The sequence below is a fragment of the Scardinius erythrophthalmus genome (genome assembly GCF_964197995.2).
Source record: "Scardinius erythrophthalmus genome assembly, chromosome: 2".
Taxonomy (NCBI): Eukaryota; Metazoa; Chordata; class Actinopteri; order Cypriniformes; family Leuciscidae; genus Scardinius; species Scardinius erythrophthalmus.
Window position 1 is genome coordinate 48,832,392 of NC_138222.1, and position 17,561 is coordinate 48,849,952.

A 17,561-nucleotide genomic window follows, 5' to 3' on the forward strand; every position below is an offset into this window, starting at 1 on the left:
AATTGCGCCTCGCAAGTGCTCAACGACTATTTAAATTCTAATCAACCACAAATCAACACTTTGCCAGCAATAATTACAAAATCTGAAAATTCCAGCTAATGAGAAATTTGGTAAACGCATAATATCATACTCAGCCTAGTAATTTTATTGACTGCCCTAAGAACAAGAGACTGTGTCATCAGGTTCAGAGGCTTCAGGCATATTTCTTTTGACAGATATCCTATTCTCACTGCCTTTCCACTGACATACACATTCTCTCTTATCTTCACTACCGCACCCCTCTCTCTCTCTCTCTCTCTTTCACCCCCTCCCTCCCCCCCCACCATCAGCTATGATTCACTCTCTTGCAGCAGCAATGAGCAACCAACTTCAAAACACCTCTTCCCTCTCCACGGCGGGCACGTGGAATCTCCTGGATGTGCGGAACTCATCGCCGGTGCGGACGGCAGAGCTGAGGCCTCTTTCCGTTAGCCCGTGGGACATTGCACTGTGTGTGACAGGCACGCTCATCTCCTGCGAGAATGCAATCGTGATCGCCATCCTCTTCTACACGCCCACCTTGAGAGCCCCCATGTTCATTCTGATAGGGAGCCTCGCGTTCGCGGACCTGCTCGCAGGACTTGGCCTCATTCTCAACTTTGTTTTCATCTATATGCTGAACAAAGAGTTCGCGACTCTGATCTCCGTGGGCTTGCTGATCGCCGCCTTCTCCGCATCAGTGCTCAACATCCTGGCCATCACAGTGGATCGCTACTTGTCCCTGTACAACGCTCTGACCTACCACACAGAGCGCACGGTGACATTCACCTATGTCGTGGTGGTTCTCATCTGGCTGGTGTGCATCATCCTGGGCCTAATGCCAGTGCTCGGCTGGAACTGCCTCCGAGACGAGGCCAGCTGCAGTATCTGCCGGCCGGTCACCAAGAACAATGCTGTGGTGCTCGCTGTGACGTTCTTGCTGGTGTTTGCCCTCATGATGCAGCTTTACTTACAGATCTGTAAGATCGCCTTCCGCCACGCACAGCAAATCGCTGTTCAGCACCAGTTCATGGCCATTTCCACCACAAAAGGTGTATCCACGCTCTCCGTCATCCTCTGCACCTTTGCCGCATGTTGGATGCCCTTCGCTATGTATTCGATCGTGGCAGACTCCAGCTACCCAATGATCTACACGTATGCAACAGTGCTGCCGGCGACATGCAACTCGGTCATAAACCCAATCATATACGCTTACAGAAATCCGGACATCCAGAAATCCCTGTGGCTAGCCTGCTGCGGATGCGTGCCGTCCAACTTCTCCTTGCGGCCAAGGACATCGAGCGATGTATAGGCCGGACTACCTATGAGTTGTGTCTATCTCATATAATTGGTTTGTACCGTGTCAGTGTTAATGATATGATGTTTTCCCTTGATGGGATCCCAGTAAAACGTTGCGGGTTGTGCAGTAGCTGTTGAGATCCAAGATGTCAACCTGCAAATGTATAATTTGCATGTCTTTAATGCATAGTACCCCTCTATGCACAAAATATCAAATAGTAGACATGATCTAAATAATCTGGATAATCTGAGATATGTCGTACAGGCCCAATGACAAATATCAATATACTATATATCTATTAATAACACAATTAATAGTAAAAATGATTACAAAATAGACCTGATTTGTGTGAAGAAAGCTGTAAACAGCTTTCATGTACATGTTCATGCTATGGGAGTGCTTTCAGAACCACGGACAGTGGCAGATACAATGAGGCTATTCCCTTGCAAACCCGCCTCTAACACTTATATCTGTGTTCACTTAAAAATGTATGAATGACAGAAAGAAAACACAGTCCCGCGAGTGAAAATTATACTGCTTCTGGCATCTGTCGCTTTACAGCCAGTTTTATCAAATCACTTCTTTTTTTTCATCGCACTAACTGGAATTATGATGCAAGAAAAAAAAAAAAGACCTCTTTTTATTTGTTGCTACACGTCATTTGCAGAGAAACTTCATATCATAAATGTAAGATTCCCTAGGAAAAGCCAGTTTGTTTAGACATACTGAATTGGTTTATTACGTCCCTAATGACAGCAAAATATCTGCTGCAACAAAGTTGTGAAGCAAATCGTATTTTCACACATTTTTGGTCTCTGGAATCTGTCAAGCTCACGTTTTAGTGCATAACGGCGGGTTAATGAAAGTTTAAGTGCGAAATGAGGTGTCAGCCACAATGCTGTAAATTCGATTCAGACAACATCTTTCAAAGCAATTCTGCAAAAGACCAACTGGGGCAGGAATGCTTAAATGAGACAAAAGATTTGGGTCTGTACAGCAAAATGATTCCAGCGATTATCAGATATAACTGAGTGTGTAGACTGCACAATTAATCCGTCAGATCAGAAATCAGTGTTAAGGGCATGCTTGTGTGTAAATAGATCTACATGCAGGCCTATTAAAAGATCAGATAACTAGGCCAAAATGGGACAGAAGGGACTTAAGTTAAGATTCAGCCCAAAAGACCTTGAAATGGCATGTGAGATTTGAAAAACACATTACTGAATCTGCCAAATTGGATTTATATTATGCTGTACAACCAAAAACACACAAGAAACTCAAAAGACAAAACCGAGAAACACTATGACTCTCAAAATGGCGCAAATGAAACCACTAACAGCTAAAGGATTAACTGTAATATTTTATATGCATAGATATTTGTGGAGCTTGAAATATGACCATAACAAAGCCTTGCGTTTTCGAGGGGGGAATGAATGTCACAGCTGTTCTTTGACGACCCCTCATTTGCAGCAGAGAATCTTAATTTAGGCCTTACCGTTTCTTTTCTGCAATAATGAATCAGCATGTACCGTTCATCGACAGAGCTACAATCACAATCAACAGGCCATCAACAGAGCTAATTTTACTTCCTGACTTGAACATGATAAAAAGATTCTGAGAATAGGTTAGTGATACCAGAGTGTTTCAGCTCTTTAAATCAAATGTACTGTTTTCTAGGATGCGCTTTCACATTGTAGAACAAGTATTCAAAGTTGGCCTTGAGAGCCCATCCAGATGCCCTCTGACTAACCTCAATACTCTTAGTGACCTGTACAAAACCTGATGGACTTCTACATGGAGTTATTTCACAGTCTGGACACTGTGGAATAATTCTCCAGTCTTTTTTTTTTTTTTTTTTTGTGCGATTGTGCGATACGCCTGATTGTTTGTGTGTCTGTGTGCGAGAGCGAGCGGACCATTTGTTTATATACCACTCACTTATGTCAGAGTGGGGTTCAGTGACCAGTCACACTGTGCCCACTTATAAAAAATAACCCACCCCTCATAATACACGACACCTGGCAAATATCAATGTTTTTCAGAAAATCTCTATCGTTATGTAATGTATCTCCACTACAATGTACTCAATTGGATGCTATAGATTCAGTTTGTACAGGGGTGCAGCGGTTATTTTTCTTATGCAATGCTGTATGAAAACGTATATTTTTATACACATCAGGGCATGAGTTTTATGATGTCGTTTTGGTGTGTGTGTGTATATGTGCGTGTGTTCAGTACCTGTATTCTTATCAATGGTTTCCTAGAAAAAGCAAAAAAAAAGCAAAAACGAAACAAAAAAACTAACACGTGAAACAGAAAGAGTGTTGACAAGGCAGAAAGTGCCATAATTTCACTTACTAGTGTCTTACTGAGTTAATGCATTAATCAGATCAGTAAAAACAAGGATTATGATTTCTAACATCACCTGACTGTGTCGACAGTCACCTTCAAACCTGCAGGGGTCCAAATACAGCTTTGTGCCCAGATTATAGGCAGCTTGACTACTGAAGACAGACAAGATATCGTTTGTTTAGTAGCGGATAGTTTTAACTAGGGATGCACGGTATATCGTTCACCATATCGGTATCAGCCGATATAGGTTCATTTTTAATGTTATCGTTATTGGCCCAATAAGAAAATTTCGCAGATATATTAAAGTGATTAACAATGGATTATTTTCTTCAGCTGACACTTTAGATGCACACTGTTCGCCATGATGGGTTTGAATTGCTTGAAATATGATTGGAATCACTTCAAAAAAGGAAAATACAGTTTAGTGCAACATGTGCTGTCATATTGGCTACATAAAATTATAATGAGAACATTATAATTGTGTGATTGGGACATGGCTTTTAATGATGAGACTTTTGTTTTTGTAAGCAGGCTCTCAAAAATGATAAAAATTTAGATTTATCAGCCAATATATTGGTTATCGGCCTTAAAATACAGTCAAACCAAAAATTATTTAGACACCAGATATCATTTTTTTTACTAGTGGGTGCAGGACATATGTAAGTGAGGATAGCAAAATAAAGTAAACTGTGACATATACCCAAAAATCCTTCATACAGTGGACTACCAGTAAAATGTATAAAAATTTGGACTAAACATTACTCAGACACCACGTTTTGCTTAAGTGTTTTTTCTTTTATTGCTAACGTGACCTTTTTACATCACAGACTGAACAAAATTAAGCACTGCTTGGTAATTAGTTGACCTAAATTTATAGTATCTAATTGTGTACTTAAATTTAACAGCTGACAGCGATTCAACCTAATTCATTTTGTGAGACAGTCTAACAGAAGGATGGCCAAAACCAGTGAAAATCAACTGATTTGATAACTCTGAGTTCTTGTCATATTTTATAACCATATAGCGAATAAACTGTGATAATGTGAGAAATGTTGAAGGAGTCTGAATGAATTTTGGTTTGACTGTATATGGAATGATCGGTATCGGCCAAAATGTTCATATCGGTGCATCCCTAGTTTTAACAGTAGGGTCTAAAAACTATAAAATAGACCCAGAGAACCAGGTGGTGCACATGTTCAATGCCAAGGGAACGGCTGCGTCCCACCCTCTCTCTTGGACACTGGAGCACAGTACGGCTACCGGCAGTGCAGTCCTCTCTTTAGCATTCTGTTGGATTGGGACAGCCCTTTAGTGTGCCAGACTACAGACAGATGGTCCACCCCCAGCCTCATGCTCAAAAGTGACCTATCCAATTACTAACACCACAGATATCATCACAGAATTGAAGTATGTCAGGCAGCCAGCCATCTAGAATTTCACATATCTTCAGTCAGTAGTGGATAAAATATAAGATGACTGCATTCTTAGCTACAGCACAGGCGGTGGGGTCTTATTTTGAGAGTTATAGAGAGAGAAAGAAGAAAAATTTAGAGTGAGACTAGCGTACCTTAGTCCTTTGTCATGACGTCACTGCTGGGGTACATAAACGGAGAGAGGTCATCTGAATGACGGCACCTAACCGCATGGAAGCTCTATTACCACTAAATCTAGCCCTGCTAAAAATAACCTTGAAGAGCATGAAATGTTACATTTATCTAGGGTGCTTGAAATCCGTTTTCTGGGCCATTAAGCAGAGCTCTGTGTTTCCCATCAACAGCAACATTAGAGTGAGAAGGCGCCTTCCTAAAATAAAGCAGAGGAGAGAGACAGTAAGCCTTTAGAAGAGCCTTTGGGGTTATGTAACCACTGCACCCAAACGTAGCCCATTATCCAAAATCAAAATCTCTTGTTACTGATGAAGTCTCACTTTGATCCACAATCACTTTTGTACTCATTTATAGAGCTAAAGGAAAGTTCTTGTGTAGGTAAACTGTCAGCACAATTATGTGGCCCTTATTAGCAAGCGGTCAGAGATGTGGATGGGTGCTCTTATACTGTGATGTATTCGTTGTTGATCATTTTCTTGCTTTGTTTGTTTCTATTTGTATTGTGAACTGAAATCTGACAAATACGATGCACTTTATGAAAGGAACATGCTACACATTGCAATGTAAGTGTGGAATGTAATCCTTCCTAAAAATGATTTATTTTTTATTACTGTAAATATGACAATATCGAGACAAAAAGAGAGTGGGTAAAGGAAAAAAAAAACAAAACGAGGAGAATACTTTGTCAAATAAAATTCAGCAAACTCAATCACGGCCTATGATTGTTTTGTGTCTTTATCATCTGTGTGTGTGTTTGAGGGGGAAGGACAGACTCACACCGGTACCGGTTATCGTTTGAAGGCGGCTCAGCTTTAAAAGGGTTGCGTATGAATTATTGAGCCGTTCCGTTTTACGTAACGCTGTCAGGATCACGGGGAGTGTGGGATCTGAACACCAGAGATCTTGCTGAGCCCACGCTGTGAGGTGATGGACAATTCGCGCCCTTTTGAAGGGGCGATCAACGTGAAAGCGCATGTAGGCCTATTATAGTTTTTACTTTTTAGAAGTTACTACCTCAAAACAGTTTAAGATTTAAGATTTATATATATATATATATATATATATATATATATATATGCTCAGTTATTACATATATGTTACTCCCTTACTTTGAACAACAATATTCCTTGTGACTTCACCCATTCCAGCCCTAATTATGAACCAAATATTAATGTTTAAATATTAGAATATATCAGCAATATATTAGAATCAAAATATTTATAATCTAATAGTGAATAGTAATACTACTTTCATTGACAACATCCAATTAGCATAGCCTAGGCCTATTGATTTGCTGTAATATAGCATAAATGGTAGCCTAATACATTAACTAAAATTCAATATTGACACTAAATTTGTTGAAGCAAATAAAGTTAAAAGGTAAAAGAACTACTTTAAATGGAAAACTGTGTAAGATCATTAAAAACCGATGGTGATGAAAATAAATTGACCAAGCATATAGGCCAGGGGCGATTCTAGGATTTTCATTTTAGGGGGGCTCAGCCCCCAATGAGGGTATGATTTAAAAAAGTTAGTTTATGGTCTAATGCTCAATATTAACTACTTTCATTCATTCATCCAGTAACATGCATATGGAAGGGTCTTATATTATCGCTGAGGTCCCGAATGTGAGTTATTTAGGGGGGTTCGGGGGCATGCTCCCCCGAGAAAATTTAGATTTCTCTGATCTACATATGTGCATTTTAAGATGTTTTGAAGGCCAAAAAAATTGGATAACAATAGCTTTATTGTATCTTTAAATTTAATTTAAATGATCTTGCCCTGTCTCTTCCCCTCCTAAAGCTGAACTTTTTTAATTTACTGAAGGCTACAAATTGTAGGCTATTATATTAATTCTCAACATGTACACATGCATTATTAATCTTGTGCCTATGAAAACGGCTTTGATAATGTTTCTTGTCCCCTCACAATGACATAATTACACGTTATTAGACAAAAGTTTATTAGTTTTCTAATTATTTTTGTCATTCGTTTAACATTTATGACCTAAAAAACTGTCAAATATAAAATGTTTAGTTTAGCTACTTATTCTTAACTCGTACTTGACCGTAAACTGAAGCGTCAGTCGTGCTGCTAAAATTCGCGCTCGGATGAGAAACCGAAACGTCCTGTGTTGCTCCCAATACTCTAGTAATTACATTATGTAAACTGCAATGCATTTATGACAAAGAACTGCACCGATGCAGATGTAATATCATAGCAATCTATCAATAAATGCACTCACGACACACCTTGTACTCTCCTGATGTTCGCTCTGCTCGGCGCCACTGCAGATTGAAAAATGCGCTAAATCCAAGCAGACTCAGATAAGGGGAGGAGCCGAAACTTGACGCAGCTTTCCTCCGTTTCAAATGAGTTTTTTAAAAGGGGACTGAAGCGATCAAAAATGTATTAATCAAATATTTTTAGGGGGGCTGGGCAGAAGTTTAGGGGGGCTGAAGCCCCCCTAAAAAGGGCCTAGTGACGCCCCTGATATAGGCCTATGTAGGGGTCCCTTCAATGCTACAATACGATATCTAATAGCCTATGTGATAGCAAAACAGTAATTATAACTATTATAAAATGAAACTTTAAATATACAGGCTATTATATAGAGTTAGACATAAATTAGCGTATTCTTTTCTGCCCTGTGTCACAGGTCGCCATGATTCACCTTCAAAATATTATTTTGTCAAAAAAACAAAAAAAAAAACAAAAAAAACATCAGTGTGAGATAGATTTGCAGCATTATATACAACAAATCAAATTTAATACGATTTGGGTGGCACCAAATGACAAAAACTCTTTAAAAAGCGCCAGCGAAATGTGATGTCCTATGGAATGTGAAAGCACAGCGGTGGAAGCTGAAACTGAAAACAAACGCGTGCTGAGGTAAAGATTCGCTTCCCTCAGCAGCAATGTAAACTCTTGCCTGTTATTTCACACATACACGCACACAAGGGGAGAAAGAAAAGGTTGGTGGACTGTGGTTAATAGAGTTCGCCTGTATATTAAACACAAAGAAAACATGGAAATTGATGTTCCGACACGATGAACTCACCCTCGATTGAATGGTTGACTAAGTGAGAAATTGCGCTTCCTGCTGGTAATTTAGATGAATCACAACTAATGAATGAGAGAAGAGGCAGGACAGTAAGGTTTACCCATAACCTGCGGACTCATTCACTCACTCACTCGCTCACGAACCAACACACGGTGAAAAGCAGGGATGAGTCACCGGGCGCGCGCGCCCACGCATGCGGACAGAAACTGAGAGGTGACAGTATCACCGCCTCAACAGCACTGAGTCACACTACAGCATTACTGAGACCGTCACCACGAGAACTGCTTCAGGACACAAACATATAGAACGCCACATAATATATCCTCTTTTTATACACAGTTATTACACTTTCAAATGACTTTAAATAAGACAATAAAGAAAGAAAGTCTTGAGAGCCACCAAAGAAAACAACACTCTTGACTGTGAGCTAGTTCATCTGGTGTATGACTACAAGCTCATCTGCTACTGTTTGCCCCATAATTGTGTTTGACTCAGACTGAGCCTTCTTTATGGTCTCATTCTCCATTAGACGTGTACAAACAACTCAAACAGGAAAGAAGCAATTCTAAACCATTTTCTGACAATAACTTACTAGCTCCTACCATAACCAGCGGGATAGGACATCTTCGGTTCTCTTAGTTTTGTCCTGGCCATGGCACACATAGCCTATTTTACATATGCATACACATATGTGTGTGTACATATATTATATAAACACAAACTTTTATGTTAGTTGCGATTAATCGGTTTGACAGCGCTTAAAAAAATATAGGCCTACAAGAACATATTTTTATCTGTCCCATCCCACACCCATTTAAATCTATTCACAGTCTGTTTAATGTTTGTATATTATTATTATTAGGGCCCTATGGCCGAAATAAAATGAATAGCCTCAAATTCCCATGAAGTGAAACATTCCCGTAAGTGTGCCTATACAGAAATAGAGTCATATAAAATCAAAGCTTCATTGGCACAACTGTCTGGAATTTACAGTGTTTACAAAACATAGGCTATATGGTACTATTACCTAATAGTTAATTGGGTAATGAGATCAAGCGAAAAATTAAACAAAAATAAAATAGCCTACAGTGAATGGGTTTGAAAGACAATGGGATGGGATTAATATATTATTTCTTTTTGTAGCTGAAATATATATTTTTTTAATAATAATAACAAATTATTCATTTTAAATTTAAATTTTAAATCACATACTGATGTATGCCATTCCTTTAACATAAGAAATGTGTGTTGTAAAAATAGGTTGTTCCCTCAACATAAGGATGACGTTACCGCAACAAAATTATTTTGTGGTCAACATAACACATTCCCACAAATTAATATCATGTGGCCATGGCATATACAGTATCACGTTCCAAAACTAAGTGAGCCCCCTAACATGTCCCCTCCCAGTCACAGTAATTTCCAGCATCCCTAAAAACATTTTACAGCAAACAGGCTCATTCACTTTAAAAACTCAATTTGTCAGCAACAAATAGCAGAAGGAGAAAATGAAGACAGAGAAACAAACTGGAGAGAGATGCGTCACAGATTCACACAATTGATCAGTCCTGCTGCAAGTCACGACTGTGACGGAGACACACCAGACCTTCCTCAAAGTTTGGATCAGGTGAACAAGACCCTCAGTTCTCTGCCAATTTATGAGAGATGAGAAAGCATAATTGGAAAATGATAGGGATAAATTGAAGGAAACAATCCATAAATCAATAGAGACAGTTTAAGGAAAGGATGGACAGACAGTGAGATTAAGAGTAATGGTTGTGTAATACAAGAAAAGGTGTTTGATGCTTGCTCTATTTTCGCCCACACACTTTAGCCAATGAATGTCCTTTTCTAGTAGTAGATTGTGATTACTGCATGATTAAAACAATAAATAGAAAATTTGTAGATATTGCTGAAGTGGATATCCATTTCAGCATCCACACCAATAGTTTTAATTTGTTCATATTAGAGTACATATGTAAATACATAAGAAAAGTAAATAAATGCCCTGATATTTGAATGTGACTCTATGGGGAAACAGATTGAATGTTTTAGATATTATAAGTTTATAAATATTATAAGACACAAAAAAGAGATTTTTTATTAATCCCAATTGTTCATTCCTGGAAACCAAAAAAGAAAAAAGTCCAGGCTTTCTATGATCACTGGATAGATCCTGAGTTTAAAAAATACTGTATGAAGACAAATCATTACATCACACAAAAAAAACTATTGCTTTGAGCTTACAGTAGTACATGCATTCAATTTATTTATAAAGAGATTGAAATGGACATATTAAATGTAAACAAACCACACTGAGGAATGTTTTAAGAAGCACTTTAATGGCAGTTCATACATGCATGCAGCATTTGCTTACATTATATTATTTTTTTGATACATTGATTCTCATACTGTTTATTATCTATATAAATCAAAGTTCTGCCATTTTAACAAAGTTCTATACATCACATTGTTTAAAACACAAAGGACTTCATTCTTTACATACAAAACACAGGCTTAAATACACAGCTCACGATAGCTGTTAAGTTGGGAGAGTTTAAACTCGAAGCCTCCCTATTTGTGCAGTGAATGACACATTTAAGCAAATAAATAAAAAATAAAAGCTGAAATACTGAAGTGCTCTTATTCTGTACAAATAAGCATATTTAACATTTCAGATGATTCCAAATAAAAAAAACTAGCAAACAAAACTAAAATGAAATAATGACCCCAAACCAGCTGTTGATCAATTACACAGAAAACACCGTTAATTTCTATTTGTGTTTGTGTTATGAGCACAGCTGTCTTCGTTGTTGTCTGCTCAATTGTGCCTGTTGCCTTGGTAACAATGCAGAGTGAGATGACTGACAAGTGAATGGTTTGATCTTTTAGGGAACAGATGACCATGAACTGTATCCATTTGAAAAGACACAGAAGACTATGATTTCTTTTTCTATTTCCATCCTTGAAAAGACGGTGGAAAAAACAAAGAGAGAGTTTGAACTGACACAGTTAAAGATACAGTCCATAACTACTAACACAGCACCACTTGAACCTCAAAACAAAGTATTAAAGTTGTTTAATTTGTAGTTGCACTACCAGTACCTGCCTACAAGTAGCAGCAATCACAATTTGTGATTTTAATGTATTGGTGGATTCAGAATGCACCAATGCACTATCAAAGTCCTTTAAAAGCCCGACTTGTAGTCAAGAAGAAAGCAAATAAAACCCTAAAACTCATTCCAATCCATCCAAAAGGGTTAAATTATTTAATTAAATTTGGGGAAATAGCAATCACCAATAAAGTACGTAAAACATCATCACTAAGCTTCCCGCCATTTCTTAGATACAGAAAATATGTTATATTCCCAGCAGAATTTGATTATATCTTACATACACGGCCTTGATACAATTTTCTGATTCAGATTGTCCATCCATACGGTTCAGTTAGCTGGGACGTAAACATGAATAACTTTTATACATTTTAATTAACAAACTAAAATCTTCACTAAACATCTACTGTGTATTTGTGCTCTATTGGAGCGAATCGCTCAAGAATATTGCATTTAGACTTTCAACTGGTTTGTTATCTGCTTGATACTTGGTCAACATGCATTCAAGAGGTCAAAATGCAGTTGTTTCTTTGGGCTTGAACATGAAAATGTTAACTTAAACATTTAGTTTATAGCCTCAAATATATTTCTGACCGTTTCCTGTAGGGCTGTGAAACGATTAATCGCGATTAATCACGATTAATCACATCCAAAATAAAAGTTTGTGTTTATATAATATGTGTGTGTGTACTGTGTATAATTATTTTGTATATATTTACACACACATGAATGTATATATTTAAGAAAAATGTTTTATTTATATATAAAATATTTATATATAATATAAATTACATATAAATATATATAGTAAATACACATGCAAATATTTCTTAAATATATACATGCATGTGTGTGAATTTATATATACAAAATAATTATACACAGTACACATATATTATGTAAACAAACTTTTATTTTGGATGCGATTAATCATTTCACAGCCCTAGGTCCTTCAAGCTAAAGTTAACATTGCATGATCATCCAGCTGGCTGTTCTAATAATTATGAGGTCATGTTCTAAGGTTAGAGAGAGAGAGAAAGAGTGCAGGAGAGAGGACAGATGGTAGGACCACCACACTCAGAGTAAGTGATGAATAGTCTCAGGCGGAGGACTCAAGCTCACTGCGTTGATGAGCCGATCTCTAACAGACATTGCTCCACGGGGTCAAAACTCTCATTAAATTTCACCGTCAAGGCTTCAATTTAAGATGTACGATCTAAAATTCAAAAGTTTCTGGTTTTGTCTCTTTGAGACTTTGTAGTTACGCAGCCCTTCTTTTAAAACACAGGAGCCATGTTATATTAGTGCAGACAGACATCGACATGCTACATTAGTTGTGATAATTCTGTTCTCTGAAACCTACACTCTAACGCTTACTTCATGTTTTTTTTTTTTGATTCCTCTATTGTCGTTTTTTCCTGTCTCAGTCTGACCACTCGTTTTCATCCAGCTCAGAGTCTTCGTCAGATTCGCTGTACTCAACGGCGATGCGACGCGATAAAATAGTGGCCACGTCGTTTCCAATTGGCTCCTTCTTCGCTTCCTGCTCCCGCTGTTCCTGCACCTTACGCAGCTGGATCCCTATAAGACAAAAATGGAAAAGGGAGGACCAGAAAAGATGCCTGAACATTAATTCATATATAACTAAAAAGGTGAACCTCTCAAGAACTGTTAAGAAATGTGAGTCAGGCCACATTTCCAAAGTCATTTCACTTGGCGGCCATCTTTGAAACCCCTCTCGGGCAGCTATTTCAGGCATGCAAGTACTCTTTGAATGGGGAAACATCAAATTTTCCAAAGATGTTCACCAAGCTTGCAATTAAATTTCATATTTGAAATCACCAATGAAATCTAACATCAACTGTATCATTCATTGTATCTAAACACTGAAATAATGACAAAAAAACCCCACATTCTTCAGGCTGGACCAGCCAATGCGCATTCTACACCAACCGGAGCTTCTAAAGGCATCTGCAGAGGTGCAATGACTTTACCAATTGGCGATTGGGTCTTTTATTTAGAAGGTGGGACTTATTCCACCATATTGAATATTTCTCCTATTCACAGTAATATGAGTGCAGTAATATTAGTGTCTTTGTAAATCTCAAGTATTTGAAATTTCACCCTAAAATAATACTAATACTAAAAAAAGAGTTTAATTATGTTTTGAAAGAAGTCTTTCTTAAGCTCACCAAGGCTGCAATTATTAAATCAAAAACAGTAATATTGTAAAATATTATTACAATTTAAAATAACGGTTTTCTATTTGAATACATTTTAAAATATAATTGATTCATATCATACAACCCTGATTTCAGCAGTCATCACTTATAACATTACTTGTAATATTATAATCGTCTTTATATTGTCACTTTTGATTAATTTAAGGCATCCTTGCTAAAATAAAAGTATTAATTTCTTTATAAAAACAAATGTACTGTCCCTAAATCTTTGAATTGTAAAATTTTATATTATATTAAGAATGTATATAATATATTTTTTAAAAAACATGAGTTTTTACATTGTGACATTATTTTCATGATGAAAAAAGAAAAGAAAAGTAGATTGTAGTCCCCTAACTTCTTCACACCCAAACCCCACTTGATGTGTGACCTCTCACCTCGTCGGATGGCTGCCAGCAGGTCGCTGCGTGCATCGCTCATTGGGATGAGAGGTACCTGGCCCTTCCTGACAACTGGTGCTTCCACAGGGGCACTGGGCATGTGTGAGTGAGGGTGCGAGTGGGGGTGTGTGGGTGGCCCAGGTGGAGGGGGAGGGGGGGCTGCAGGGGGAGGATGGGTTGGGGAAGGAGTGTAAGAAGCAGGGAGGGCAGGAGTCGGAGGAGAGGGGTTGTAAGTCTGGGTAAGAGATGGCATGGCACTGGCCGGGGCAGAGGAGGGGCCAGTGGGACTGTCAAAGGCAGTCTGGGCGGAAGGAATGAGAGGTGGAGGTGGAGGAGGAGCAGGAGGAATGAAATACTCTCGATGCTGAGACTGCTGACCACTGAGATACAAACAGAGATAGAAATTGTTCAGACAAACTACTTTACTCAAGAGATGAGCTTTAAGCTTGAAGCACACTACAAGACGGAAACTCATTGCTTTTTTATGTTATTAATTTGAGCATGCTTTTTTGGCTAATAATTTTAAAAATAAGTAAATAAATGAATAAATAAATAAGCTCTTGCATCAGTATTGTTATCGTTAACTAAAACTGAAATGATTAAAATTGTTTCATTTACTGGAATAGAGAAAAAAAAAAAAATCACTGAAAAAACTTGCCAACATACTGAAATTTTGGTTCAACAAACAAATTTAAGTTGAAGTACTAACATGACTAAAATCAAAAAAAAAAAAAAAAAATAAAAATAAAAAATCAATACTAGATACAAATGTGAAAAACTCAAAGGCTAATAAAATAAAAATAAATAATATCCTAAATAATAAACAAACTAAAATTAAAATGAAAACAGTGCTTGGCCACAGACATGATGCTAGCTAAATTTTACACATGATTGTATATGTATTTTTTACATTATTCAGACTCTAAACAAAAATATGAATGAAATAGCATTTAGACCAGGGTTTTGCAACCCCTAGTGGTTCATATGATGGAACTGCAGGGGATTCATGAGAGAGTAAAATAAATGCATAAAATAACTGAATAAAATAAAAAATAATGTATAATTAAAATGTTATGTTTCACGTAAATAATTTAAATCATAAGGGTTCCGCTTATTAAAAAAAAAAGTTAGGAAACTCTGCTTTAGACACTTTTTACACAGGAGATACTGTATTAAGAGAAGCCAAAGAATAACAGACCTGTAGTCTTTAGCCTGCAGGGGGCGTGGCCCGTTGAGAGCGGGGTCTGTGACTGGTTGTCCATGGGAGGTCTGAACCCTGCCGATGGTCTGTCTCCCAGGTGGAGCGGAGGAGGAAGGGGCCGGCCGGTAACCGCGGTCCAGGGACTGGGTCTGAACATGAGAGGGGGCCATGAGGTGCTCTTTGCCATCAACAGCAGAGTAGGCACTGGTCACAGCCATCTGTTGAGCCGGGTGACTGGGGCTGCCTGGGTAAGAGTGCTCACCCATGTCTGAGGCAACCGACCTGATGGCAGAAAAGAGACAGGGGCGGGGAGGACATGAAGAGAAAATCATTAAATGCAATTCAAATGCTTTGGGTTCCAAATTTCAGCTCTATTGAAAGCATCTCTGTGGCATTCTGTTGTTTATTACCACAAATAATTTTAATGTTGATTTTGCCCTAGACTTCTAAAGTCTAAGGGCAAGCCAAAGGACCAGAATAAATGTTAAAAGAGCCAAAACCAGTGTCACATGATCCTTTATCATTTTAATATGCTGATTTGGCGTTTAATATGCTTCCTTTTCTTCACAGCAATAAATCAATGAACAGCACAATTCATCTAAAGCACACACTACATACTGTACATAACATACATTTAATATATGAAACATGTTCACGCAGAGACTCAAACAAATATCAATGAATCATATCTATTTTTTTTAAACAGACAAGTTTAAAACAGGCACTTTGGCTGTCACGCTGAACCAGAGACGGAACCGCTCACCTGTCATGAATCACAACTGTTCAGTGTTCTCAACCATATCAAGATTATTATTATTTTATGTATTTTAAAAACAAAACTGTATGACACCCCTGCTCTGGTGTCCCTATGAATGCAAACAGATGTTGGTAGCTCAAAGTGTCAACAGATGGCAGTACTGAGTTATGCTGAACTGCAGCCCACTTTAATGATCATGTATTGATGAAAGAGTCAAAGTGAAAGAGACCATTAACCTGTTGTCCGGTGAGAGGGAGCCTTCAGAAGACATGCCATGGTAAGGAGAAGGTGTGAAGCGGGCATCTGGGCGGAACTCCTTATCATACGCCATTACGTTCCACTCCTGTCTGCGATTTCGAGCCTTACGAACCTTTTTCACCTCACGACTGGGGTCCTCAACCTGCTTCTGCTGCTCCTGAGTTAGTATGTGAGAGAGAGAGAGAGAGAGAGAGAGAGAGAGAGAGAGAGAGAGAGAGAGAGAGAGAGAGAGAGAGAGAGAGAGAGAGAGAGAGAGAGATCAAACGAGAGTGAGTGAGAAAGAAAGGCTAATGTTGCACAAAGCCCAGGGTTTCATCACAAATCACATTTGGTGAAAGAGTTTTAGATTGTCAAGCAAGCAAAGTAGTGTCCACATCTTTCACTGAAAATGCTGTGAAGAAAGTTTTCTACATAATTCAGGGAATGCATTAAACATACACACGCACTCAGTAGAAAAGCAAGTGAAGAGACCGTAGGGAAAGAAAGTGGATGCATAAAAAGGAGTCAGCAGTGAGGGATTGACAGAAATGCAGGTCTCTTACGGAGGACAGGAGGGGGCTTCTGAGTAGGGCCTGCCTGGAGTGGGACTTAGTCTGGTCTGAGTGAGTCTGGCCTGAGCCGCTGGTCTGGAGAGAAGGGGCAGATTCTGGGGGGGTTAGAGCTCTCATTCATGCACACATAAAGACACGTCCACTGACGTGTTTCTTTCTGCTCTCTTCTTTGCATATAAACACACTGGCTTCTGGTTTGTAGAGAGGAAATGAATCTGAGAAACTGGTTTTACCAGGGGCCTGAAAAAGCCATGGAATGAAAGGTAGGTTGTATGATGTGTTAAGCATTATTATAGCTCTTGTTGACAAGTTAAAGGGTAAGTTCGGTATTTTACACTTAAAGCCCTGTTTACAGATCGTTTCTGATGAAATAGAACGGTTAAGATTAAAATTTGGACATATGCTGCTGTCCCGAGAATTTTAGGTTTCTTTCGCTTTCCCCAAAACCTCTAGAATGGGTGTATAGGTGCACTGGAACAATCCTTCATAAAACGCATTAAACTTTAGTTTACAAAGACGTGAAACTCACCGAGTGCTCAGGGGTGTTCACTGATTATGCTCACACAAAAATCGCTGCAAAAGATGCTTTCCAACAGGTGTTTTACCATTCGTTGTAAAACTGTGGATCTATTTTTCCAAACGTCTCACACCCGTAGATTCTTCCGTTGAGAGCTTGAATAATAGACACTCCAGCCCAGTTGGTGGCGATAATGCACC

The 17,561-nt window shown here is 38.4% G+C and overlaps 2 protein-coding genes across 4 annotated transcripts in view; one reads left to right on the top strand and one right to left on the bottom strand.

Annotated features, from left to right (window-relative positions):
• Positions 1-331: 331 nt before the first annotated feature.
• gpr185b (G protein-coupled receptor 185 b) lies at positions 332-1,330 on the top strand (the record flags this gene model as incomplete). The annotated part of the gene is made up of 1 exon (XM_081356262.1): positions 332-1,330. One exon carries the CDS (start codon positions 332-334, stop codon positions 1,328-1,330), a length of 999 nt encoding a protein of 332 aa, XP_081212388.1.
• An 11,433-nt stretch (positions 1,331-12,763) lies between these two features.
• LOC308684781 (actin-binding protein WASF3) overlaps positions 12,764-17,561 on the bottom strand; it is a 29,641-nt gene continuing 24,843 nt past the window's right edge. For 2 of the 3 annotated variants that reach the window (XM_081356063.1, XM_081356064.1), the window contains exons 6-10: positions 16,836-16,919; positions 16,272-16,450; positions 15,276-15,560; positions 14,075-14,457; positions 12,764-13,035 (exon numbers count right to left, since the gene is read on the bottom strand). In XM_081356063.1, the coding sequence (XP_081212189.1) occupies positions 12,878-13,035; positions 14,075-14,457; positions 15,276-15,560; positions 16,272-16,450; positions 16,836-16,919 (1,089 nt within the window). In that variant the 3' untranslated portion in view covers positions 12,764-12,877. The remainder of the gene's footprint in view (positions 13,036-14,074; positions 14,458-15,275; positions 15,561-16,271; positions 16,451-16,835; positions 16,920-17,561) is intronic. The other variant, XM_081356065.1, reaches the window with a different exon arrangement.